This window comes from Drosophila biarmipes, chromosome 3L (genome assembly GCF_025231255.1).
Source record: "Drosophila biarmipes strain raj3 chromosome 3L, RU_DBia_V1.1, whole genome shotgun sequence".
NCBI classification, from domain to species: Eukaryota; Metazoa; Arthropoda; class Insecta; order Diptera; family Drosophilidae; genus Drosophila; species Drosophila biarmipes.
In genome coordinates this window covers 10,949,382-10,976,367 of record NC_066613.1, presented here as the reverse complement: position 1 = coordinate 10,976,367, position 26,986 = coordinate 10,949,382, and the positions used below count along the sequence as shown (strand labels likewise).

General features: G+C 44.0%; 1 protein-coding gene and 1 non-coding gene across 3 annotated transcripts in view; both read right to left on the bottom strand.

Moving 5' to 3' along the window:
* Window positions 1–7,267: 7,267 nt before the first annotated feature.
* Trnal-aag (transfer RNA leucine (anticodon AAG)) lies at window positions 7,268–7,349 on the bottom strand. The gene has a single exon. It is a non-coding gene; the product is annotated as a tRNA-Leu (tRNA).
* Window positions 7,350–7,489: 140 nt separating this feature from the next.
* The window catches only part of LOC108028271 (protein slit), a 51,655-nt gene continuing 32,158 nt past the window's right edge, over window positions 7,490–26,986 (bottom strand). Inside the window, exons 4-5 of one of the 2 annotated variants that reach the window (XM_017099969.3) lie at window positions 23,027–23,231; window positions 7,490–11,642 (exon numbers count right to left, since the gene is read on the bottom strand). In XM_017099969.3, the coding sequence (XP_016955458.1) occupies window positions 9,924–11,522 (1,599 nt within the window). In that variant the 5' untranslated portion in view covers window positions 11,523–11,642; window positions 23,027–23,231 and the 3' untranslated portion in view covers window positions 7,490–9,923. The remainder of the gene's footprint in view (window positions 11,643–23,026; window positions 23,232–26,986) is intronic. The other variant, XM_017099970.3, reaches the window with a different exon arrangement.

The window sequence follows — 26,986 nt, the reverse complement described above, 5'->3', positions numbered from 1 at the left end:
TGTGCTCCCGCTTTTTCCGCGTTTTCAAATTAAACTTAAACTTTTTTCATTTCCATTCAGCACACATAGAAAAACTCCGGAGGAACCCCCTGGAACCCGGCGATTTTGCTGCGCACATGCGTTTCAATTCCACATTTTTTTCAGCTGCTGGGTCTGATTCCTGGTATGCCGCGTGCTCAGCGTGTTGTTTGCTTATTTGAAGTTTCCGCAGGGAGCTGGGTTTTCGGTTCATTCGGGTTGAGTTGCGAGTTGAGCTGTGCAGGGAGTTATCGGGGAGTTCCGCGGGAGTTACGGGGCGCTGCGGTCCCGGGGGCGGGCGGAGCCAACGAGCGCGCAATATTAAATCGTCTGTATTGTTTACAATCAGAAAGCGTTTTATAGACTTTATATAGACGGGCGAGTCAACAGAACCAGTCAAACGCAGGCAGGGGAAACATATTGATTCGGGCTCCTATTCTCCAGAATTCTATGGTCGCGGCGGCCACCAGGGAGTCACAGTTGAGCAGTTGCTGCTCCGGCTTTGCCTTGGCGAATTCCCCCGGTCGGCAAAAGTCACGTTTTAATCGCCGTACGTATAGCTCGAATCATTAATCAAAATTAAACAATAATTATTTGCCCGAAATCACAGTCGCCAGGCGCATGCAGATACATTTGTGTATTTCTTCAGGTGTTTCTTGGGTATATCTTTTGTGGGTGCGGCGAAGGCTGCCAAAATATACTTTGAGCGGTTTTAATTGAGCTTTAATTATGCCTAATTAAGCGTGGAAATAGGTTTTTTCCCTTGGCTTTCTTGGTCGTTTTTTGCATATCACTTCACTCTTTTTCGGCAGCGTGTGAACACCATTAACATATCGGGGACTGTGACAAATGATCTGAAGATTGCCCACATAGGCGAAATAATTAAGATGTTTGCGGGGATAATAAGTCTTTCTGGCAGAATCAAAGAAGAATTCTAATAATTTGGGACTTAAATATTTCAGGAACATTATGAGGGCTTCTTTAAAGAAATTAGAGGGTGCTAGGAGAATTTACACTCCATATTTAGTTGTATGATATCAAACCTTCCAGATAATATCTTTACGGTATTCTCAAGTTTTTTTAAATGTTGATTAAAATAATTCAGGAACATTATGATGGTTCTTTAAAGAAATATCTTTAGAGAATACTACGAGAATTTACACTCCACATTAAGTTGTATAATATCGAACATATCTTTACGGTATTCTAAATTTTTTTTTTTTTAATTTTGATTTTTGGCTTATAGGTTTCTACGAACTCGTATATAGTTAAGTTAAAACCCCTGACCCACTTCCCTACTGCCCGAAACAGCACTTCATTTATCCCTATGCCATCCATTTCCGCCCTCATTTAAAGTTCTGAAACTGCGTTGAGTGCCCCATAGCTGTAATCCATACAGCACATATCAACTGCGCGGACCAACAAGAACTCGATTTTGTTTGATAAACAGAAAGGGAATGGCGCACCATCTCCCGGGACTGAAAGCACGAGCGGAGGGTTGGGGCCAACACAAAGTAATTGATTGTTTATGGTCATACAATTTATGTGTGCCACAACACAGAGGGGCGGGAGAAGCGGGAGGGCAGTGGAAAATATTGACCATTTGCAAAACGATAATTCAAAACGTTAAATCGACAATTTCAATTTGAGGCGGGAGGCGGGGGCTCCGCTCCCCGGGGACTGCGCCACTCGCACTGAAACTTCGCACATGACTCCCGGCTGTAAATATAAACATAAACTCTCCACTTAATAAAGGCGAGTGCCCTGGCACGCCCCCCTTAACCCCAGCTGGACCACTGGCCCCGCTGGAATCAATCGAACGTGTAATAAAATGCAATTTTTGCAATGACCCGTCGTCTCCAACTCGGCCGATAAAACGCCGCTGACTGGCTGAGTTTTCCTTGGGCTCCTCTAGCTCCAAACGCATTTTATCGACCTCCGGGGGCAAGGGCATAGCCCTTTGCCACTTCAGGGTGCAATTGCTGTGTAAATGCTACTGCTGTTTCTGCGCCAAGCCCCAAGCCCCAAGCCCCGCACCTTTGGCTGGCCAGTAAAAATTCGAACAGTTACAAGTTTATCGAGCCAGCCAGAAGTACAAACCAAATTATACTCCAAACTGCTGGTCATTGTTGTTACCACTTGTTTGCTGTTATTATTTACAAGCAATTTAAACAATCTGCCTGCTCTCTGGGGGGTTTCCCCACTTTTTCCATAGTTAACAGCCATGTAACCCAACACGGAAGCCCTGATTTTTATTGTTATTTAAAATTATGGTGCATAACAGAAAAAGAAACAACTATAATGCAATCTTTTTAGAATAATAACTATAGCCTAAATAAGTATTCTAGTATATTACCTTTTTCTGAAACTCTTAAGATCGTAACCTTATAATGCCGAATGATCCCCAGTACACATTGAGAGTTTAGCTTATATTTTCTTCTTTCACAAAAATGCGAGTATGAATAATTGTTTTTAATTCTGTACCTTACCCTCCCTTCGTTCTCCGCATCACAGCTGAAAATTCGCCATAATATTTTGGCATATTACTCGTGTAGCCGTCCCGGCTTGTCCGGTTATATAATCGATTAGTCACGGTCGATTTCATTAATTTTCATAAACAAATTTGTTCAAGTTCCCTTCCAGCACCGCCCGTCCTTCGGTCGACTCCGGTTCTTTTGGCAATGTATCGAAAAGCAAATAATGCAATTTGCTACGCAAAAAATTACTCAAGGAGAGACCTTTGTGCCTGACTTCCGGATCTGCTGCAGTTGAGCAATTATGTAATTTTTAATAGTCGCCGTCGGGGGCCAAAAGCGGTACGCATTTTACGAGCACAAAGAGGGGTTGCTCGTGAATGTCAAAGTATAATTTATTATTGTCAGTTGGTGGAGCGCAAGCCCTCGGCCGTAAAATGATGGACAATGACTTAAAATTTGTGCAAAATGTAATTTTGAAGAAGTAACAATCTTGAATATTTTGTAATTCAATTCATAAAAACTGTACTATTCAGTTATTATTTGTTCATAAATCATCTGAAAACAAATTACAATAAGCTAACTTTTATATATTGATATAAATTCGTTTTACTATAAAGAACAGAAAATAATGATGGTGGTGGTGGTTGATACGCTCCACGGATTTAATTCCGCACTCACGTCCTTCGACTAACCCACTTGAGGACTTCTCCCGGCAACATTTCACCCGCGGCCCACCCTACGTGTTAATTGTGGCAACTGCTCTGCTGTGACTTCTGTCCATTCAACTTGGCCACTTGCACGTGTGGCGAGCGGAAAAACTGCAAAGAAAAATCGGAAATAAAATATGACAGTCCCGAGCACATGGGACAGCGCACACATAAACTTCGGGCAGCCGGGGGTTAAGCATTTTCGGGAAAGCGTTTGGTGCTCGATGTGCCATAAACATGTGGATTTAACTGGCTTGGTAGTAGGAAAACAGGGCGGAATGTCCTTTTACAGATGCTTTTCTCGCCCTTAGGTGGAAGCATTTTAAAGGGCAGAGTAGTTTTAAACAAGAAAAATAAAGGGAGTGCGAGAGAGACGGGCATATGCATGCAGCAAATCTGCTGTTTACGAGATTTCACACCTTAAAATATTATGACATGAACTGACAATTGCAAACACTTCCTGGTTCTGCCTATCAGTACGTTCCCGACTCAAACTTTTTTTGTGAACTCATCTTTAATTAGCGCGGCTGTTCCTGCTGGTTATCCCCACTTGAAGGACACTTGTCAGCACCTCCCCTGTGGAATCCTCTCCACTGGTCGGTCGCAGTGACCCGCGGTCGTTGCCCCATATACGGGCTAAAAAATTGAAAACAAAAAGTGAGCAGCTGAAAACCGGAGACCATCGGCGGGTCCGAAAGCCGAAACCATTCCCGAGCAGGAGGCTGCTCCACTTGAGCTCCGCTGCTGCTTTTTCAACTTTGTTCGCGGACTCTTTTATGGCGGCGATGGGGATGAACTGACCACCGGCTAGTTGGGTTCGCACTACTTGAAACGAAACCGCAACTTAATAATTTTTGCTTGTGCGCCAATTAAAAATTTTTACCTTATTTGCTCCAGTTTTGCAGCTTTTTTCAGCTTTTTGCGGAGCCAGGACTGGCTATCTGTTTCAGTGCAACATTTTGTGCATGGTCATTTACTTTCCGCCCTCGGCCGCTTCAGTCCGCCAAGTTGCGATGTTACTAATTAAAAACGCAAATGGGTTTATGATGTTGCACAAGTTGCGGTTGCCTTGGGGGCGGGGGCATTATTTTTTACTGCTGTCGCTGCAGAATTGTAACATGACAAAAAAGCTGAAAAGAAGTTATAAAGAAAAGCATAAAAAGAGCGTGGCATTAAAACAAATTTTTGCTCCCTTCATTTTTTTTGGGACAAACTCAAAACAAGTCCTGCTGGGCTCCCAGGGTTTTCCAGCTTCTCCCCCTTGCGGTTGCTTGCGGCGGCTGCTCCTTTTGTTGGGTTTCGCGGCCCTACTCCTCCTAGCTGGGAAAGTCCTGGACCTTCCCCGACTTTATCGCCATCCATCTCGGTGGTCTCCTTTCGGGGAACTGCTCCTCCGCGCTTTTCACGCTTCTCACATTGCTCTGGCATGTTTTGTGTTTTATTAGCGTGAAAATTTTTCAAAGGTGTCAGCACTTTTACGTTCTTGTTTTTGTCGTTTTTATTTTTGCTTGTTTTAAGCATTTCCCAGAAGTGCTTGACTTTGTTTTTAATACTTTGCGAAATGTATATTTGCCCCAGCACAAATGAGATGTTAAATGTTAAATGTGTTCCGGAAAACTTTCGAGGGAGCTTACTATATCGTTATATATTTTAGTTTCTAATTTCCCGCTTTGAACGTGTAATAAATTATTTTCGGCAGCTCGTTGGCTAATCCTCCGAAAAAGGGAATACTGTTAGCCGTTAGTTTCTCATTAAAGATTCCTCCGTTGGCAATTCCCTTAATGGCCAGCAGCCCTAAGCCCCAAGGCCAAAACCAAACCCAAACCCAAGCCCAAGCTGACCGGAAATCCCCGACAGCACGAGCCGCCCCCAACCACGCCCCTAGGCTGCCATTGTGTAATATCCGTTGACTATTATTCTAATTCATGCTGAAAATTAAAAAGCTGCCTATGAGCCCCTGGCCCACCCCAAGCCCCGACCCCAATCCCCTGGCCGACGTGTTTTGTGCCGGTTCAGCGAGAATTTCATGCAAAATAAAACCCAAAAAAAGGAAGAGCCAAACCGAAAACGCCTTTTTGAATAGACGATGGCATTATGTTGTTTTTGGGGGCTTTTGCCATCCTTTCCCGTTTTTGTATTCAAAATAAAGCGACCGCATCAACGAAATATGAAATAGCACAAAAATATATATAGTATTCAGTCTGTGTATGGAAATATGGAAAAAAATTAACATATAAATTAGCAGAGCAGACAAAATGTTTGGGGTGAAGGTTTCCGAGGGAGAGACTCCTTTTGTTTTGAAAACAATTTTCGTGGCATAAATTTACGGCCGGCAATTAAAAATATTTTGTAATTCTTCTTAGCTGAAAGCGGGGAGAGTGTAATAATAGAGGAAAAAACTTTAATTAAATTTGATACAATGTTAGGAACAATGGGATCAAGGAGCAGTAGTGAGGGGTCTACTAGACGGAGACACTTATGATCTAGATTTGGGATTTTTTTGAACTTTTTTTATTTACTCTTTTCTTAAACTTTTTTTTGATTTCATTTAAAACAAATTACCCTCCTTATTTTTCTATTCAATGCTCCCCTGAAGCACAAATAAATGTGTCGTATTTGACTTCAAGTAAAGGTTCTTTAACCGCTTTTCCCCTAGATATTTTGTTAAATTTTCTCTTATCCGAAAACCATTAAACTCCGATCCCCTAGCACCTTAATTTTCAAGCGATAACCGCACATCCTTGGCAACTTTCTGGCTTCCCGTTGTCCTTAACTCGGTATCCACATATTTACGGCCGCAACAATGTGCGCCTTGTGGAACAATTTATAACTTTTGCGCTTTTGCCTAATAAGTTGGCATGTTGTGGCCAATAAGTTGCGGCAACAGCAGCGGACATGCAGCGGAACTCGTTTCGAAACTAAATTACAAGTACAGCAGCAACAACAGCCGCCGGCAGCGGGCTAGATGCCCCATCCCCGCCCCGCAACCACCCACTTTGGCCCCCCTTTCTCCCACTTTCACCGCCCCCTCGTCCTTGCACACCGATGCACATCTTGCCAACAAGTTGAGCGAGTTGTTGTTGCTGCCCTAACTACTGTTAATTCTTCTAATTGTGTGTACGTTGTTTGCGTGCGCTAATGTCGCATATGCACAAGCAGCAGCAGCAACATCGCAACATCGGCCGAAGTCGTCCTGCGGCAGGAGGGGCATGCAGATGTGCAACTGTTTATGCCACTCTGCTACTCCCGCCGGAATCCCTGGCTATGGCACCGTGAGAGGAGCCACTTACTAAACAACTTCGAGATGTAATTTTCTTAAAAATGTATTTTTATTCATTTAAATTTTAAACAAAAACCTATTAAGATTTCATGAAAAAAATTTTTACCTGCGCAAGAACCTCTAGAGTCTGCAGGCCATAATTTTAATTATTTGGCATGTTTCGAGCGTTGGAAAAATGTTGTGATAAGTGTATTTTATAAAAAGGGGGTTACTTTAAAGAAGATATACATGTTTAATTTTTTACATCATTTAGAAGTGCACTTACCTACAGTTAATTGTTTCATTTATATAAATATTTATTTTAATTAAAATAAATTTAATTATTACTTTCCAAGTTCGTGTCACTATTTGTTAGCTCCACCAGCTTGCTCCAAATTGTTGCACAGTGTCGCATCTCTTGACAACTTGCATGGCAGCAGCAGCAGGAGGGGCGGGCTGCCAAGGGCGCCGAAAGGGGGTCTGGGGGCCCAGGGGTGACCCTGTCGCTTATTAGCGCAAAACGCTGCACGTTGGGAGCGTGTGTTGGGGCACGAGTGCGTGAGTGCCTGTTTTTGTTATTGTTAAATGTAATTAAATTATGCAGATGAGTGCCGTGCACTCCCTCTGCAGCTTCAACTCCGCCGCTGCGGCATTAACCAAACTGCCATGGAAAAGTGTTTTAGGTATTTGCATTTGACAGCGACAAACACACTAGTTTGGCCCGAGTGCTGGCGACCGGAATAGTTAGCAGATTGCTGAACAAGCTGCACATTCAGGGGAAATAAAAAAATAAAAAATGTACCAGCTGGCAGCGGTGGGATTCGAACCCACGCCTCCGAGGAGACTGGTGCCTTAAACCAGCGCCTTAGACCGCTCGGCCACGCTACCCCTTGTTTCACCTCGGGAAAAAAGTCATTCAAGAGAAAATAACCCGACCATATAATAAATTAGCGCAAACTATATAGAATCATATATATTTTTGTATCTGAATCATCCCCCTAAAATCCGAAGACATCAAACACCTCTGCTATTGTTAAGTTTGTTCTTTATTTGATTTTATCTTCTAGTTCTTGAACACGGTTGAATTTCTTCGCATTTGTATTTATCCATTACATTGAGAGAATTCCTTGCATGACTTGTTGATTTACTTTTTGTTTTAGTGATACGATTAGACGCTGATCCACAAATGTATTTTTTGCTCGGCTACAATCTATGTCTTGTTTATACTCTTATACCATTTCATCTGGCTTAGCTTGTTTAACTATGCTTGTCCCTTGTAATTTGCTTAAATTGTAGTTCAAATTGATTTAATTTATTTATAGTGTTTTTCTTCGTATAACTAGATGAAAGATCGGCTTCGTTATGAAATATGAATATGAAATTTGCGTTTGAATAAGTTTTCAATTACATATGGTAAACTTTGTTGTTCCTTTATTTTTAGGTTACTTTCAACTCCCTTGTATTGGTTTTGCAATTTGTTCCATTAAATTGTTAAATATGTACAATCGATCAAACGGGTTGACGACTCGTTGCAGTGAAAAACGAAAATCAAATCAAATGCTGAAACAAAAGTCTTCAGCCGAGGCTGGGGAAATGAAAAATGCAAAATGAAAAAAACCTAAATTGTATGTTTTTTCGAGCATAGTTACTTGTTTTATTTACACGCATAATTCGTATATATAGATTTACTTTGTGTTGGTTTATGTTGCATAAATTGCTTATTCGTATTTGTGAATGCGGCGTAGGTTCTACATGAATATTTCGGAGTTTTCAATAGTTTCGACAGCTATTTCCATTTTACACTGTGTGAACATCTTCTTTGTTTATTATTCCGGCGAGTAGTTTATTCTTTACTGAGTCTATTAACTATAAAAATCTGCTGCGTTCTATTTTTGCTTTTGCATATTTATTTTTTTCTTTGTTTTTGGAATATTTTTGTGATAGCTTTAGGCTAAATACATACATAGTTTTAATGACTGGTGCTTAAGCGCGTAGCTTATTTGTTATTTTATAAAGTAAAATTATTTGTTTGCTAAATTTTTTTGTATTGTTTCGAAGTTTTTGTTGATTTTGCTTGGCGCATTTATAAAGAAGCTTCTAATTATTTACAATAATTGAAATGCTTTCAAGCACAACTTAATAATTAAGATCACTGTATGCAAATGAAATGGCCTGTCGGCAGGTTGGTCGATTTTTGTTTTCTTTTTTAGTTTTTGGCCAACCCACAGTGCCTGCCAAATTGTGCGCAAGATTTTCTTATATACACCTGCGTTTTTCCTGCGCTTTTCCTGGTCGACAACCTCTCGAACTAAATTCTAATTTATACAAAATGCTTTCGCTTGAATACACGTAACGTAGGAATATACAACTAGATTATGAATATTCAGGCTTGCTTTGATCTTCGTTTTTAGATAGAATCGACGTAAGTCAATCACTAGGGTTTTAAATAATTTTTAAATATAACTTTAGGTGACTAAAGGTATGCAGTGAATAAAGAAAAAAAATATTCATTCCACTTCAGAGTTCAAAATAAAGGTTTGCATACCTTTGGGCATCCTCAATATATTAAAATGTTATTTGAAGACCCTAGTGATATTCTACTTAACTAACTCTGTCCAAATACGATAATCAAACCTAACCCGATTAAATAAGATCGGTCCTCCTCGACTTTCCTCTTTATCCCTTGTAGAAGTAATGCAGCTCGATATCCGGGTCCCGCCTGGTCTTGACGATGGTGCGGCCCAGAGTGCCGCACGTCTTGGCCGAATATCAGTGGTACCGCCTCAGGCTCCCATTGTTGTTGCCCACGGTACCGCCTACTGCCACGCCCACTCCAGCGCCGCCATGGTGATTGTTGTTGGACAGGGTGGAGACGTTGTTGTTGTTATTGTTGAAGGATCTGCGTCCCGTGGTGTTGCCGTGGATAAGGGCCATGCCCACTCCGTTCCTCAGCGGTAGGGCGGGGGGCGGAGGAGTGGGCGTGGGGCTGGGTGGCAAGTCGTGATCCAGGGGCAGCGAATAGTGCGAGTTATTGTGGATGTATCCCGGTTCCGACATCGCATCGCAGGGCTTGGCATAGACCCCGCCGTAGTGGTGGCTCTGGTTCTGGTTGTGGTTGAAGTGGTCCTGGGTGAGTCGGATCCCGTTGGCAAGGGGCTGGCTGTAGTGCGACAGGGTGCTCTCCTGCACCACCGGCGGTCGGTGGCGCGGCAGCGAGGTGGCATTCAGTGGCTTGCCCCCGTTGCAGGTCAACAGTCGCATGTCCTGCTGCGAGTGGTGCATCTTGGAGGTCGGCTGTCCGTTGTTGGTCATGTAGTGAATGTGGCTGAGCTGAGCGAAGGAGTTGGAGGCCTGGTCCACGGCACTGGGCACCTGCAGCTGCTGCACTGCCCCGCTGGCGGTGCTGGCAGCACCGCCACCACCACCCCGACCCCGCAGCTGAGGCGGGGGTGGTGCTTCTAGCTATAGCTCGGTGACCGGAATGGGCCGACTGCTGCCGGCAAAGTAGGGATAGCCACCCGCAGACGGGTGGACTCCTCCGCTACCGGGTGGTGGCCTGGACATGTACTCCTCGTCGGAGAAGGTCTTCTGGTACTCCCGCTCCTTCCTGCCCAGCGCCGAGTGTCCCTTCAGCAGCTCCCGAATCCTACGGCGGCAGGTGTAGAGGATCAGGGCCAAAGTGGTTATCAAGGCGGCACAGGCCACCACGAGGATGCCGATGATGGCCTGCTTGCTCGCAGCTCCACGGGCGCAACCCAGAAGGGGTTCGGCCAACTGGGCCAGAGGTAAGTCTCGCAGAGTCGTCGGATACGCGCAGACCACGGGGGAGAACTGGCCACTCGAGTTCCGTCTGACCAGCAGATGATGCAGCCACAGCAGCCTGCAATCACATTCGAATGGGTTCTCCGAGAGATCGAGGGTCTGAAGATCTGCCCAGGGCACTAGACCTTCATCCAGGCTGCTCAGTTGATTGGCCTTCAGCACCACTGTACTCAGGTGGGGCAAACCACCCAGGGCCATAGACGATAGCTCGTTCAGCTCCTTGTTGCTGGAAAGGTTGAGGTGTTCCAGGTTGGTGTTTCCCCCGAAGGCACCACTCTCCACGCGCCTCAGTCTCTTGGCTCCCGTCAACTCCAGGTGCCTCAGCTCCCGGAGGCCAGCAAAGGCCCCCGAGGAGACGACCTCAAAGTCATTCTGACCAATGTTCAGCTGCTCCAGGCGTCCCAGTCTCTGAAGAGCTGCCGTAGGAATCACAGGCAGGCTATTATCCGACAGATCTAGGTAGCGCAGGCCCTCCAGACCCTTGAGCGCTTCTCCCGAGATGTTGTGCAGACCAGCTCCGCGCAGATCTAGCCGTGTCAGGCCCTTTAGATCTTCAAACGCTCCGCCCGGAATCGTCATAAAGGAGTTGCTTCCTAAATACAGTTCTGCCAGGGAGTGTAGAGCCTGGAAGGTCAACGCTCCCGGCACAGTGGTCAGGGAATTATCATCCAGATAGAGAACCCTCAGGTTGTCCAGGCCATCAAACGCATGTGGATCGATGTGGTCGATGCGGTTCTGGCCAAGATTCAGCTCCGCCAGCTTGACCATGGGCGAGAATGTGCGGTACTCCAGCTCGGCAATCAGGTTGCCCCTCAGATTCAAAACACTAATAGTGGATAGGCCTAGGAAGGTCCTGTTCGACACCTGGCCAATCTTGTTGTGGTCCAGGTGCAGCTCCTGCAATTTGGCGTGGTACGAGAACGATCGCTCCGGTATCGTCAACATGTCGTTGAACGACAGATCCAGGAAGGTGAGCTGCGCATAGAACTGCATGGATGAGTCGATGGTCTTCAGCTTGTTGTTCTTGATCACCAGGCGCTGGATGGCGGGATTGAGGGCGATGGGCAGGACGTCGAGGGTGCCCTCGCCGCAGTTGACCATCAGGGTGTCGTCGTCGCACTCGCAGCCATTCGGGCAGTTGGCCAATCCCCGGGCCCCCTGAAATGTGGCCAAAATCAGGCAGAGGCACAGGCCCAGACCGAGGGTAAAAGCCTGGCCGAGATGAGGGGCCAACGACATGGTAATTGCTGTCTTCTGGCTTCTTGCACTCGTCGCTTCGTTTGCTGCTCTCCTTTTCCACGTTAACTACGTTCTGGCCAAGTTCGCCAATGGCTTCCCAGTCCAGACTCCGGCATTCGCCTGCAAGCAGAGGAATAAAGAGAGAGGGCTTTAAATTGATTTTCCATTAGAGTTCAAAATTGCTTGGCTTTTGGATTTCCATTGGATTTGGCAGCTGCAGAGCAATCGCATCGCATCGCCCCCGTCGGGAGTTAATCGGTAGTTTTGTGGATTACCCCCAGCCCTCAGTGCTCCCCACTCCACACAACATGCCCAGATACTCCCCCAACGCTGCCTCCATTTGACTGTCGGGCAGTAAACAAATGAAGACAATTTAAATGGCCACGGCCTGGACATTAGGAGCGGAATTAGCGACGGGCTAAAAGCAAATGGAAGTTGTTGCAAGTTTCACTTTAACAGTTGCCCGCCAGTCTGTTGCAGACCTAATGGTTGCCGGCAGTTAACTGGGTTCGGATCGGAACTCTGGGTTGAGCTATCGATTGGTCGGAAGCAGATTGGCAGACACAAAGCAGTTTCCCCGGAAATTCTTCATTAAATCTGTTTGTGGTACTTTGGGATTTGCTGTCTTTAAGTCTTGTGGATTTTTGGATATCTCATATTAATTCTGATAATTGGTTATGTGTTTCAGGTAACATAAGGTCCAATGATATTAGCATAATACCATTACTAAGTATCACATTTCCTTGTTTTAAAATTAATAGCAGCTTAAACTGGTTGGAGTAAGACCGGGAAAGTAACTTTGGAAACGGAAAAAAGTTAAAAAAGCTAAATGGGCTAATCATAAAAAGGGTACTTCCCCTATCTATATAGAATTTGTATTTTAAAGTTCTGTCGAAACGCTTTAATTATATATTTAGTTACAGAAGTAAGTAGGATTTATTTGTTCTTATATAACTATTTTTAGTTCTTTTAAGTGGCTCACATTTTTCTAAAGTTATTGTCATATTTTTCTTCTTTTAGAAAATAGGTTCCCATTTTTATAAAAATTTTAGAGCATGGTCCTGGTTTATTGTCTTTAATTTACTACTTTGAAACTCCTTTAATTAGAAATAAACGTACTTTGTCCCTCCTCAGCCGAACCTTCCTTTGAAGACCCGAGCCCAGAAACGCCGTCAAAGTCAGTTCTTCGCCCCAGCCAAGTCGGCACACATGTCATACAATGGGCCAACCCCAGCAACCCTTTGTGTCAACCGGCAGGTCCCCAAAGTCAGACCCCAAACCGAAGCCACCCCCTTTTAGATACCACTCCCCAATGGATCCCCGGACAGACCAAAGATACGCCGCATAGTTGGGGCCAAACTTAAAAAACAACTTGCACTTTGTTTGCTTTGGGGACATTTATCAGCTTCGGGCAGCGAGGAGGAGGAGAGGCTGGGATCTGGGGACAACTGGCAAAACAAAACTTAATTTAGCGCGGCAACTGCGAGAAGTTCAAGGAAGGGGCCCAGAAAAAAGGATATCGGCACTGGGCTCCCCAAACGGGCCATAAAATAAATAAAACAAAAGCGAAATTTTCGTTCCTTTGTTGTTTTTTCAGCAGGAAGGGGTGACAAGACAAAGGACGTATCGTCCCCTTTTTCATATTTTTCAACTATACGCAGTGTGGGCGTGGCTGGGCCCCCAAGGCGCTATGAAAATAATCATAGATGTGGGTCAGAACTTCAGCGCGGAGGAGAAGGATATGACTTGCAGCCTTTGAACGGCGAAACTCTCGCTTTTTATTATGTAAATATCACATAAACACCCGGGAGCAGCCATCATATGAAGCAGGCCGCAAAAAATGGCGCCCGTGGAGGGTCCTTCCCGGCTCCATTCCGGTTCCAGTTCCGACTCCTCATCATTATCATGCATATGCCATAAAGCAACTTGTTGAGGCAGGGACCTCCGCCTGGAAGAACAAACAACCGACAACATTTTCGGGCGTATAAAAACAAAAACTGCCAAGTTTTTCCTTTGTGCGCCAGCACAGCTGCTTGGAATGCATATAGGCGACGATGGGAGGGGAAAAATCATATTTAAATTGCTAAAATCCTGTTAAATGGCCAACGTGGCACCGCAGGCCTGCTTTTCAATGAGCTCGCAGCCACGACCTGTCGAGGAGTTCAGAAGCCATCAGTTGGGTTAGGCTCTGGATAGGGTGTTTTCCTGTCCCGAGGGCGATGATCTGAGGTGGAAAATGGGGAGGGAAGCATTTAAGGACCTACTCGATGGGTTGCAGTTCGGAATTCCGAGTAGGAGCTCGGTAAGAGGGTATTTTATTGTTTCTGACAAAGTTTTTTATTATCTTTATGATAGACATTAAGAAATATTTTAAAGCCATTAGGTTTGTTCATATAGGGGTAAGAAATGTGAATTATCTTTATCTTTTAATGTTCCAAAGATACATTAATCATTATTATTTATGTTCCTTATATTTTCAGTAATTTATTTGTATTTCCATACGCAAGATTGGTTAATAATTTAAAGATGATGTGGTTACTAGTCGATTTAATTGGTCACTCGTAATTTTCCCTCATTTTCACTTGGACCCAATCCCGCTCCATTGAAAGTTTACTCCTACTATTTTATGGTCTGGCGTTCAGATTTTATTTGGTAGCCTTTGCTGCCTTTTTGGGACATTTTTATTTGGTTTGCTGCTGTTGTTGAACTCATTTATTAGTTCCGTTCGTGTCCGACTTGGACTTTTTGACCCCTCTTGGCCACCATGCCCCTCCCACGACTGTATCTCATCGACCATTGTTGCAAAATGCCCGCCGTTTGAACTCTGTGCAGTGTACAAAAATGGCAAGTAATGGTCGTTAATTGGACATGAAAAGTGTTAAATTCTTGTTGGTAATAAATAAATCTCTTGATCGAAATTTCGCTTGATATATTTAATTTTTTTTTTTAGCTACTTAGCATCTGATAAATATCAATTTATGTTGAGCAAATTACCGAGTTTATGTAAAGACAATCAGATTATTTGGGGAACTTCTGTAGCTCATAAGAAAAACATAGTCATGGTACTATGAATACCATTGATTTTTCTTCGAGTGCCTGGGAGTCCAACAGCCTTGCGGCCATGGCCCAAAAAGGGGGTGGGTCAGTTAGGGGGTGTTGGGGTGGACAAACCTCTTTTTATTGTATCTGTCTGGTGCCGTTTTCTGTCCCGTCTTTTGTCGGTTTGGTATTTTTGGTCCCCGGATTTTGGTTTTGCCTTCGCCCGGCCCAGCGCTATGACTTTCGCTCCACTTCCCCGCCCACCGCACGACCACCCCCTTTTAACACTTTCTGTTGTTGCTTTTCGTTTAGTCTAGGGATTTTTTGCTTTTTGAAAATTTGCCAGCGCACAAAAAGAGAATCATTTGCCACAACTTTTCCGTTGCAGTTGGTGGAAATTGCTAAATAAATGCATGTTTCTGATTTAATGGTAGACAAAAGGGGGGGAAGTGGACCAGAGTTGGCCAGCACAGTTTTCCCCTTCTATCTGCGGCTGGCAAAAGTTTGACGGTGCTTAAAAATAGCATCGGAATCGACGGGTCCATAATGGTTTCCAGGTTTCAGCTGGCCTGGCCCAATTTCCTTTCCAGAGCTGAAAAAAAAACTTGCCAACTCGAGCCATCAACGTCGGCAATAAACTTCAACTTTGCCTGTTTGCCAAATGCTTAATATTTCAAAGCAACGCCAGCCAATATCCTAAAACCTTAAACCAGAAACCCCTGGGCCCCTTTCACCCCTTCCCTGGGCGTTATTTATATGACAATTTCGCTTGAGCGCGCGTTAAAATATCGCCGACAATATTTTATGCTCAATGCCTTGGCTCATGTTTTGCCAACAGCCCCCGAAGTCCTGGCCCGCCCCCATCCGAATGCTATGATAAACTTGGCAAATTTATCCTGCTTTGTGCCATACGTCTTTTGGCACAGTTTCCGCTCGAGCCATGTACCGAGCTCCTCCTATTTGCACTATTTGCACAGTTTACAGTTTCAGTTTTTAGCTGCGACTTCTTCGACTTCCACTTGGGTGGGGCGGCGTGGATATAGATACTTTTTGTGTGCATCTGCAAGATACTTTTTCCTGCCGTCGCGGGCAGACCAAATATTTGCCATCGCAGGGAGACAAAACAAAGACACGACAGCCTCACGCACAGCCAGCTCCAAATTGGAAGCGGTATTTGGGGCACGGCAGAAGCCAGCATTATCCACCACCCGGCAACACCCACTACCCGCCACCCACCACCCACCGAAGGCTTCAGCTGAAGGCTGTGTGCCAGTGAAAGTCGCCGCGGCAACAACCACTCGTCTGTGAAATAGAAAACGAAACAATAGGTGGGTGTATTTCCAGCATTTGGCGTAAGAGCTTCCACAGAGTGGCCGCCAGGGGGCGCTTGGCAATTGCGCATCGTCACACATGTTACTTCAATTTTCAGTAATGGTAATCGGGCACAAGTTTCAGACCTTCGGAGCCCCACACTCCCAGTCTCCCCTCCGCCCAATCAAATCGGCAATTGAATCGGGCTTGGGCTTGGATTTCGATTCGGAATTTGGCGCACGAATTGAACGCTTTCTGGTCCTCTCCTTCTGCAGCTGATTTGTGTTTATGAACCGCAAAAGCTACATGGATATGGAGTCCGTGTGATTGGGAAGGGGCTCTATAATCAGTGCGGAGCAGCCAATTTCGGAGGGAGTCGTGGCGAATGGAAGTACAGCGTCACTTTCGAATAATGAAGAGAACAGAGCATGGGCCGGAAAAACCGAAGAAAGGTGACCCCAATTATTTTTGAAGGCCCACAAAATGTGTAAGGAAAACGCATTGTTGTGGTGTAACAATATAATACTTTAGATATGTAATTTTTCTGACACGGGTTCCAAGAGTATGACCTTGAAAAGTGGTTTATTTTTTTGGTGACCCCAACTTGTTTTAGAGGTTATGTTTCATTATTTCAAAATATTTATGAAAATGTTCCTTTGCATGGTAATTCCACCTGAGGATAGTTAAGACTTATGTTTGAGTTTGATTTAAGTTCGCTACTTTCCAAATTGCCAAACATTTTCTGTGGTAGCTCCACACCCAAAATCGGCACTCCCCCAGTTGGCATTCCGAGTGTAATCCATTGCAAGTTCAACACCCCGAAATGAGCGGTTAAAGAGGCGCCCCAGTGAGCTGGCTCATTTGTTGGCGCTGTTCTGGCTCGGCAATGGAGGCAGGGTCCCTCGCCGGTAATCTCCTCCAGCCACCGTAATATCCGCCAAACAACAGGAGCAATGCGGTGCTTCGGATTCAAAAAGTATTTTATGGCTCCCTTGAACATTGAGACTAGGCGACGGCGACGGCGATGAAGACCGCGGAGCTGGCGAAAACCGAGGATGACAAAGAGGATGATGTCGACGACAAGCCAAGAATTTGGCAAAGTTGGAACTACGACGATGCTTTTATGGCATAATTCCTAGCACCTCCTCCGCCAGCCCCAGACCAACCCCAGACCAGCCCCGGTCCAACCCCCTTTCTGTTTGTTTTTACAGCCTGGCCGAAAAGTTGGCCCAAAGAGGCGGATAGCGGGAATTGGCACTGCAAGAAAGTAAAGAGTAATACCCAAAGCAGTCATAAAGTAAACCAAATATTTTCATATAAACGACCGCAAGCCGACGTCGTCGTGGAGGTTTTTTCCTCGGCCCCAGACGACGTCGCCATTTTGGCCATAATTTTCTAGCCATCTCTGCTCCGTGGCTTTGCTGCCTTGGCTTTCTGCCCAGAAAGCGGCGGCAGCGGAGAGCCGAAAGTAGGTAAAAAAGTTTCGCCCATCGACCTTGCCATCCAGCAGTGGCCCGCCCTTTTAGCACTTCCGCGTCTGGGAGTTTAAAGCCAAGACAAAGTTATATGTGGCAGACAATAAATCCCGAGCTATTGATCCTTGCTATATGTCTTAAACAAATTTATACGGCGAGCGGAAAACTAACCCATATATCCCGGACGTATTCAGGGATCTGGAGCAGAGTGGGGTGTGGCTCTTTTTTGATAAACGCGCATATGGCGCCATTACAGCATGTCGAACATAAACTTTGCCGGCAAATGCAGATGGCGAGGTTCCCCCAAAAGGGGGCCTTCGTTTCTAGGTTCCTGCATCGGCATGTCGACCATTTAGCGTCGAGGGCTTTAAAATTAAGGCGCGATAGTGGAGGTTTTACTACAAACACGGCTTAGGCGAGTTGAGACATAAATTCCATGAATAGGAAAGGGGATTTGGGATGGGGTTTCGTCGAGATTGCCAGAAAATTGTGGGTTAGAAAGGGGAGATAGAAGTGGGGAAAATAAAATAAGTAAGCCAAAGGTAGGTTTTGGAATGGGGCCAGTAGGCGGATGGCTGATGAGTTTTTAAAGAATAATTTTTAGAATGTGTTTGTTTACTGTTAAAGTACTTGGTAAATTTTTCAATTAGACTGATATTAAAGTAAAAATATTTATTATAATTGAATTATTTTAACTCAAAAGTAAACTAATGTGTTATATATTTTTAAGAGCGTTTCATTCTTGACAACTTAAAAGTTGTCTTCGGTTTTGTATATAATGCTCCAGAGCGAGAAAAGCAGAGAGGTCAGCTAATGGATCTCATACCACCTCCCCCATCATGACCCCCTTCCTTTCTGACTTTGTGTACTCAGGGCTTAGTATCTTAAGTGAGCCTCGTAACTCTACACCCTAGATCCTTTGGGTCGAACTCCCATTTCAAGGGCCGAAAAATTTGCCGAGCTCTAAGCCAGGGCAAATTAAATTGGCATTGCCCAAGCAAATGACTTTTTCTGCACCGCTCCTTATTCTTTTCTTCTTTGGATGGGCTTAAGTTTGCCAACTTTCGCCATCATTTCTGGCGCCGCTTATCGACAAAAGTCAGCAAACAGATCGGATTTGTATTTAAATTAAGCATTAAATAGTAAAAAGGTAAAGGGCGCTAAATGAAAACGAGCCAACTTGATGGGGCCGAAAAACTGTCTGCACTTGAGAACAATTTAAGGTACATTTAAAGAAAGCTCGGAGGACCAAGATAAATAAAGTCGGTAAGCTTAATGGTATAAAAACATTGGTTGTGAAAAGCGATCAAGTATGATTCGAGATACACCTATTAAATTTATTATTTTACCTAGATGAAATATAAATTTTACATTTTTATAAGGTGTTTATTTTTGAATCGTACGAAACTCTTATATTTTATATCGAATCGAAATCATAAAAAGCCCTATTTTCTAGGTAGGGAATATTTTCTGTAAGTCTGAAAATTTTGTAGATTTTTGTTGTGTGTCCGAGATTGGGGATAACCGAGTGGAGGGACAGCATTAGAGCCCACAACGGCATTTGCTGACAGGCATTAGGAAAGGACTCCTCGCGACAATGCCTTCCCTATTGCTGACTCAACAAGCAGGTGGGTGGTGGGTCGTCGGTTAGGTGGCGCCATTGGACGGCGGGTGGTGGGTGGTTTTCGGTGCATACCTGCAGCTGGACTTAGTGGCCTGCACAGCGGCGCTTCCGCTTCCATGTCGTGGGCCATAAATCTTTCGCAAAATCGCGGCCAGGCGCAAAGTGCACCACAAAATGGTGAAAATTGCACGGCAAGGATATAACAAAAGGGAAAGGAAGTGGGGGAAGACAGAGACAGCCAGTGTCGGCGAAGGAGAAGGGGAGTGATACAAGGATCTAAGCGGGCAGCTTACACTGCTCCACTCGGTTTGGGGTTAACTGGGGTTCAGGCCGGCCTCAGTTTCGCCCGGGTTTAGTTGGATGTGCGTAAATTTAGTGCCCTGGAAATTTAGTTTCACAGTTGCGGTGATTTACTTGGCCGGCGCTGTCGGGTCTAGGAAAAGGGACAGTGAAACAATGGTAATGAAATAGCAATACAAGGTACTTTAAAGGAATTTGCCATACCATAAAGACTTAACTGATTGATTGTTCTTTTGCAACTCCATTGGTCTATGATTGGGATATTACTTACATATGTTTAAATCACATAAATATAAATATATAAGGAACAAGTTTTACTTTCAATTCAATTCCAATAAAATGAGGCCTGCAACTATGGTTCCCCAGAGGCAAACTCGAAAATGTTCTGTTAAAAGTAAGATAAGAGTGAAGAAAATCACATTGTCCGAATTTTCCACCCCGTTTTATTCATTTTCCATTCCACGGTGCATTTAAAATGTTCCATATTGTTTGCATTTGCTTTTAAATTTCCACGCTCAACATTGTACAACGATGAAGTACAAAAAAAGTATAAAATAAGTCTGAACTTTTTGCCTACTGCCGCTGCCCCTGCTTTTCCCCTGCCAACGTTCCCCGCTGAATTTTACATGAGGCAAGGCCGTTGGGGAGGGGTCTCGGTGGGCGGTGGGCGGAGGGGGTCAGGCCAACGTCACATGTGTGCAGAGTTCTACGTGGCGGAAAAGCAAGGTAAGGGGGCGGTAAAAGGGAAAGGGACAACGTGGTTTTTTGCTTTAAGCAGCGCCATTGTTTATGCCCCGAGCTCAAAGCGAGGGGGAAGAGAGGAGGGATAAGACATCGCAAGAAAAATTTATTTTTTTAAATATGTATTTATTTGATTAAAAATTAAATTACATTCTAAAGAGATAAATTGAGGTGTATTTATGTTTTCATTAAATTGAAATATTTTATGTTCATTCAGCTTTTAATAAAGTCCGAAGTATCAATATCAATCTCAAATTGACTCAATTTGTCCGTAAAAATTTAACAAAAATTAAAGTAGTATTTGAATTTTAAATTAGTTTAAGTTTTTCCTTACCAAAATATAGAGCAATTCAAAGGTAAAGTCGCAACCCAAATGGACCCCCTTTTCCTGCAGTGCAAGAAGTGCGAGAGCTAACCAGACTCATTTAAAGAGAGACCCCGAGACATGAGTTAAGTGCGATGGCGAAATTTATGCGAAGAATGCAGCAGCAATATGTGCAACGGCAGCAGCAGCTACACTGCTGCAGCAGCAACATTGCAACAGCAGCAGCAACACGGCAGCAACATCAAGCGAACCACATGGTCGGCAAGCATTTTTCTTCGTCCTGTTTGTTTTTGGCATCCCGTGCTGGTTGGCAGCACCCAAAAAAGGACCAAACAGGGCGGCAGGACGATATTTCTCCTCATTTTTTCCTGGCCGTTGAATAATGTTTAACGTGTGTGTATGCTGGAGACAGGAAAAGTATTTGTGAGTGAAAAGTCTGCAGTTGCCTGTGTGATGTGTGAATAAGTAAGCTTTGTAAGAAGTTTTTCATTTCCCGCTTTTTCCCCTTTGTCAGCCGCTCATCTCTCACTCGCCACCGGTTTTCTCATTCTCGGCAATTTTTCAGTTTCCCCATTGTTCCAAAGGGAAAAGCGCCGGGGGAAGGGGCACGCTGGCTGGCATACGGAAACTTAATAAGATTTTAATTGAAGCGCAAGAATTTAATTAATTTAATTATGAATACATAAGCCGAAGACGGCCAGAGGAATGATATATGTGAGCAATGGAAGACGCAGAGTGCAAAAATGCTCGCCGCCGAGGAATGCATTTATATGTCGGATTTGATTTAATCATTAGACTTTTTAAGGAAAACTCAAAGGGGTTGATATGTTAGAAAAATGTTTGGTTTGAAGAAGTTTCCCCAACAAAATATTTTGGGGTTATTAGGGGGTGTTTATTGTTTATCGTTTATCTTTCATTTTCCAGTAGCATAATCGCTATTACGTACTTTCCTTTACTTTTAGTTTTGCAGGTCCATATTTCAACCATTTATTTTTAGGTTTTGCTTTCAATATTGCCCTATATACATTTTTCCCCATACCTACTTATCTCATTTTATTAATATTATCGCCATTGTAAACACTTTGCGCCAAAGTCACGTTCTGAAACGGTTTTGTCAGCTTAATACTTTGAGTGCGTTTCAGGCGCTGTTTTAAACGCGTTGCCATGGCTTCATATATATTTTTTTGGCGCGTTTCAGGTTTCCATACAAAAAATAAATCAACTTCCGCATTCTGAGTGCAGTAAGAGAGTGCGACTGCGAGTGCATTGGCCTGAGCCAAAGAATTGCGTGACAATTGTGTTGCACATGCCGGAGTGTCTACTGTTGTCTAGTTAGAGCAGCAAAGCCGTCATTCCTTGACTTAATTAAAGCCAGACTTTTCGCCGGACGGCGAGTCATTAATTTAATTACTGCTTTCAATTAAATGCATACCAAACGCCGTCCTCAAAGGCAGCTTCAGCTGCATAAATCAATTGATTTGGCTCGCATGTCTTCGATATCATCGTCATTGAGCTTGATTCATTCATTTGAACACTTGTACATCTGTTCGCCCATGTTCGTTTATCAATTATTGCTTTTCGGGAGGGGCTAGGGGAGTTCGACGGCGTTTTCCCCTGCACAGTTGACCGACTTTGAGTTATTGTTGTTGCGCAGCTTGTTTGTTTGATTTTCATTAAGTCTAGCCCCTTTGCAGTTTTCAGATCGCGCTGCCAGTTGCCAGTTGCCAGTTGCAAGTTGCTGCTGGCAGTTGCTTGTTGCCAGTTGCCGGTTGCTGCTGCAATTACTTGCGTCATTAAACCGGCGACCATTCAGCCCCGAGTTCTCGGGTTCTCGAGTTCGGGCTCGAGTTCTCCCCGGGTCATTCCCCTGATCCCTTGGGTGATTTATATTACTTTGCCAAGTTTTCAGAGTCGCCAAAGATTTTCAATTGAGTTGCCGCTCTGTTTTGCCAACATTAACAACTTGCAATTAGTATGTAAATGTTGTTGCTGCTCCCGGCTTGAAGTTGCGCTGGTTAACCCCAGAAAGGCACGTAGGTGGCGGAGTGGGGAGAAAAGCTTGCAAAAGTTGTATTTGATTGCTCTGAAGAACAAAACAAATTCTACTGGCGGGTTGCCTTCGAAATAAATCAAGAAAATGGGGATTGTGTTTAAAGAACTATAACTTTATTGTTACAGGTCAGACCTTATAGCGATGAATACCGATTTCCATACAATTTAACTATTAATTGGCTACCAGATTTTCCCATTAAAAATTCGTATTTTTTAATGCCAAGTAAAATGACTCATTATTTCTGTATGCAATTAAATTAAAAAAAGAGGTAATCGCATAGTTTTAATTGATAAGCACCGTTAACATATCAAATCCGAACCGTAATCCTCAAATTTCAATGCTGCTGCTTAAAAAAATTGAATTCGAAACCAAAAAGTAGCCAACGGATCGCAGAAAATCGCAGTGGCGACAAAAACCGCGTGACTGCAATCGCGTCAGACAGCGCGTTTAAAACCGCAGTGCGACAGCAGGGGCGTAGAGGGGCCTGGAAAATGCACAGGGGCTAAGGATTGACAGCGAACTGTCCCCAATTAATTGTTGTATTTAGCGGAAAGCGAAACGAAATAAGTGACAACATCAATGCGAATTAAAATTATTGTCGCCGTGTTGTAATGCAATCAGTTTCGATTTGATTACCTTTAATTGACTTTTCAGCACCGTCGAATCAGCGGCTGTGACGTCGGCAGAGGCGGCGTCATCAGCATTTAACACTTTTTGCCGCTGCTCATTAACAATTCAAACTGTGTGCTTTGACCCACTCCGCTGCTGGCTTAATTTATTTTATTAAATTCAATTCCGATGCCGGAACTTGCTGCCAAACATATTGTTGATGGAGGGCCGCCTGCAATGAGAGTAATGTGCAAAAAACCATAAATTATTTAATCCAGCCGCAGCAGAATCGTAAATTGTTAATAATATGGCAAAGAGGCTTGCACGTCGACAATTTATGATTTGCTTAAAATATTCATTTAAATGTATTCCGAGTAGAATCGCTCTGGGGCATTCGATTTTTTCATAAAATCCATATTTTTTCCTAGCCACTTTTTCTCTTACTTTAGTGGCAATTTCATGTTTTAATTTTAATTTAAATTATTTATTTATGTTAATGCCTTAATAGTTCCATTGAACGATGATATGCGTTTTCCATATTTCCCGAAACACTTGATTCCGCTAATAGCATGCATTAATTAGATTTTTTTTTACCTCACAGCCCATCCGATTTCGCCTAGATAAACTCTAGATAATTATTTAATTTTCAATTACTCAAACAGCAATTTTGCATTTGAATAAGTTCCCGCTTGGCGTAAAAAAGAATTTAACAAATTGTTTGGGCTTAATTAATAAATTGTTTGCCGTGCAACTGCCTTTGCCTCTGAAATATTTCCGCAATTTAATATGCTGCAAAAGGAGACACTGAGGTGAGTCCAAGCCGCGGCGGAAAAATATATCTGAAAATGCGGAAAAGCGAAGTGGGGAAAATGCAAAATGCCGGGCCTCGCCTATTGCCACTGGGAACTGTCCCTTGTCCGGGTCCCTTGGCCCCGGAATGCCCCCAACTCCATTCAGATCCCAACTCCAGATCCTTTTCTCCTGGCCCCAGCCTGTGCCGTGTCCCTTGTCTTTTGGGCGGCTGGCTCCATACATGGCAAGTGTTGTAAGTATGTGCTTAAATACGCATTTATTCATACAAATATGGCCAGAAGGCGTCTGCGGCAACCGCAGAAAGCATCAGCAGTTGGAGTAGCAGCCGGCAAAACAATAAAAGCAAGTTGTGAATGCTTAACTAAAAGGGAAACTAACGAATGGAGAATGCCCTGTAACTACTAATGCATACTAAATGGAATGTATTTGGAAGCTCCTTTTGAATATTTCCTATAAAGTACAATACAATTTTAGGTAGGTTAAGTGATGGAAAACATTTAAAATTCTAGTTCAGTGGTTTCTTCAAGGTACCTAAAGGTGCTCTGAACTCATGGAAACCGTCTCTTACATATCCTTTCTTTAGCTCCCCTCTAATCATCATGCCCCGCGATACCCCGTGGTCACTCTGTAAGGCAAAACGCAGAGCGAACGAATTTCCATGTCGTCGTCGTTGTCGTTGTCGTGGTTGTTGCTCGTTAGTTGCGCATCTGATTTGCCCGCCGAGGGAAGAGCCATGGAGCGGGGCTACGAGTACTGGGGCCACAGGATGCGGACCCAGACCCATGGCCGGACCCCTGGATGGCAGCCCCGCGGGCTCCTTGGCCACGCGAACATGGCGCAAATGTGACAAATATGGTCATGAAGTGTGCAAGTGACAAGTCCAACATACTTACAAATTTTCATGAGGACCCACAAAACCCGCTGGCTGATGGCAAGAGCGGAATTCCACTGCGTTTTTAAATATATGTTAATGATGCCGGCGCAGGAGGGGTCGGCAAGGGACTCGGGCGCACAATGATTTCCAGTTTTTCTCCTCGGCATTTTCCCTGTTCAGTTGGCCAAACGTATTTCCTGTCTTGCCGCCGCTTACCCAACACCTCTTCAACTGTTTTTATTTTAACGATTTTCCCCCCTTTCTCTCGCAGCCTTTGTTCGGCAAATAAAAAACTGATTTGAATATGTGCAAACTAATGCCGCTGTTGATGAGCTGGCGCTTTTTTTCGCCAGCTCGCTCCGCAAATTAAATTTCAATTTCAATCTTCAACGGATGCGGTTGGAGCAGGGATTTCTTTTCTGAATTCTTCGGGTCTAATGTGATTTAGATAGCTTTGGGGTTTTAATTGGCGGACATCAACCGGGAAAGGCGAATGGTGTTTCCCAATTGATATGGAAATTTGGAGAACGATGTTTTTGCCATTGATTATGGGAACATTGTACAAGATTTTTAAAGTAAATTGTGCAGTGTTCATATAATACAATTAAACTCGTACATTGATAAATCGATTGACTTGTCGCAATCCTTAATAATCCCAGCAGGAAATGCGTGTCTCAGCTCCAAACGAGACCGTCTCGAAGGGGTAAGAATAAACGGCTAGAAAATCAGTCATCCCGCTGCATCCTCATGGCATATGTCCATTTTCCAGAATCGGACAGGAAATGACAACGAGCTGACTGAGCAAACAAGAAATCAAACAACTTGCCAGGCAGCAAAAACAAGGAGCAACACCAGTCGAGATCTCCAGCCATGGTCAACAGCAATCAGCGTTGCATGCCACATGCAATGGGCTCCTAAAATCAGACGGCCAAGTTTTCCGATCCGAAAACTCATTTAAAGTAGGTACGCGTGGAGCGAATGGGGGATTTTAAAGTACTTTCCTACAGAGAGAATAAATGGGAATGAGTCTGGAATTACCTAGTAATAAGAAGCGACTATGTAATAAAATTTAATTATGTATTTTAAGGCTTCTGCAGTGCATTCCAACTTCCGTAAAATAATTCTATATTTTATGCAGGCCTTTCACAGCTGCTAAATAATGTTATTATATTATATTTAAAGGTCAGAAGCCTCATTTCTTAAAGACAGAAATTTCAAGATATCTTCATATCCGAATGAAAGCCAGACCGAATTTCCAAATCATTTCAATTCATTTTTCTTTGTGTACCTACGCACTTAGTTTGTCGCCCCTCGTTGAAACTCTAAACAACAAAATCCGTCACGAAAATTACATAATTACCTGCAATAAATTGTAATTACGGACTTTGGTAACATTTTGCTTAGATAAACGCTTTTTCATGTCGCTGTCTGGGGTCTGTTTATTTTTGCCTTTGCCGCTGAGGCTGTCTTTGTTTTGGTCTCTTTTCCATTTCGGTTTCATTTGCCCATTACGACGACATTGACTTTGCTCCGTCCGCTGGCATAAATTAGACTAAGCAATTACAACGGCAGACAGACTGAGGTGACAATGTCAGGGGGGTGGCACGGGGAGCCGCACGTTTTGGATCCACAAAATAGCTCTCTACATGTTATCCAACAGCCAACATCCCCAGGCGCCAGAGTCATTTATACTGATTTGTGGGTGGTCAGAGATTTGGATTTGGCTTTGGTGAGCGGGCAGAATCATGGCCCCAAGTGCTCAGCAGAATAAATCTGTGTAAATTTATAATTTCATTTCCACGGGAGTGTCCTCGAAGTCGGGGCTCAGCCAGTACTAACCCCATTTGATCTGGGGCGACTTTGGAATCCGATGGAATCACAGCCTCGATGAATCATGCATCGGACCGAATGCCAAATTATACCACTAGGCCGCCAGAGAGTGGCTGGGGAAAATATATATTTGACAAATTGAGTTGGAATCGATAAATAATAATTGAAGGCGAGTGTGCAGAGGCCCCAAAATGATGGCAGATTGAGGAGATACCATTGGGCGACGACGGCAGCGAGGTAGACACTCTGTCTCTGCTCACCCATAAAAGCAATTTCAATAAATAAACAAATTGGGTCAATGCAACCGGCAGTCCAGGGAGGAAAACACTCGCAAACACAAATCGAACGAGGGAAAAAATGTGCGAAAAATATTTGAGGGTGACCGAATTAGCTTATTTCGGGCCTCATTAGGATGGTCCCCAGCCCCACACCCACCCACTCTGCCCTCGTTTATTATGAGCATATAATGT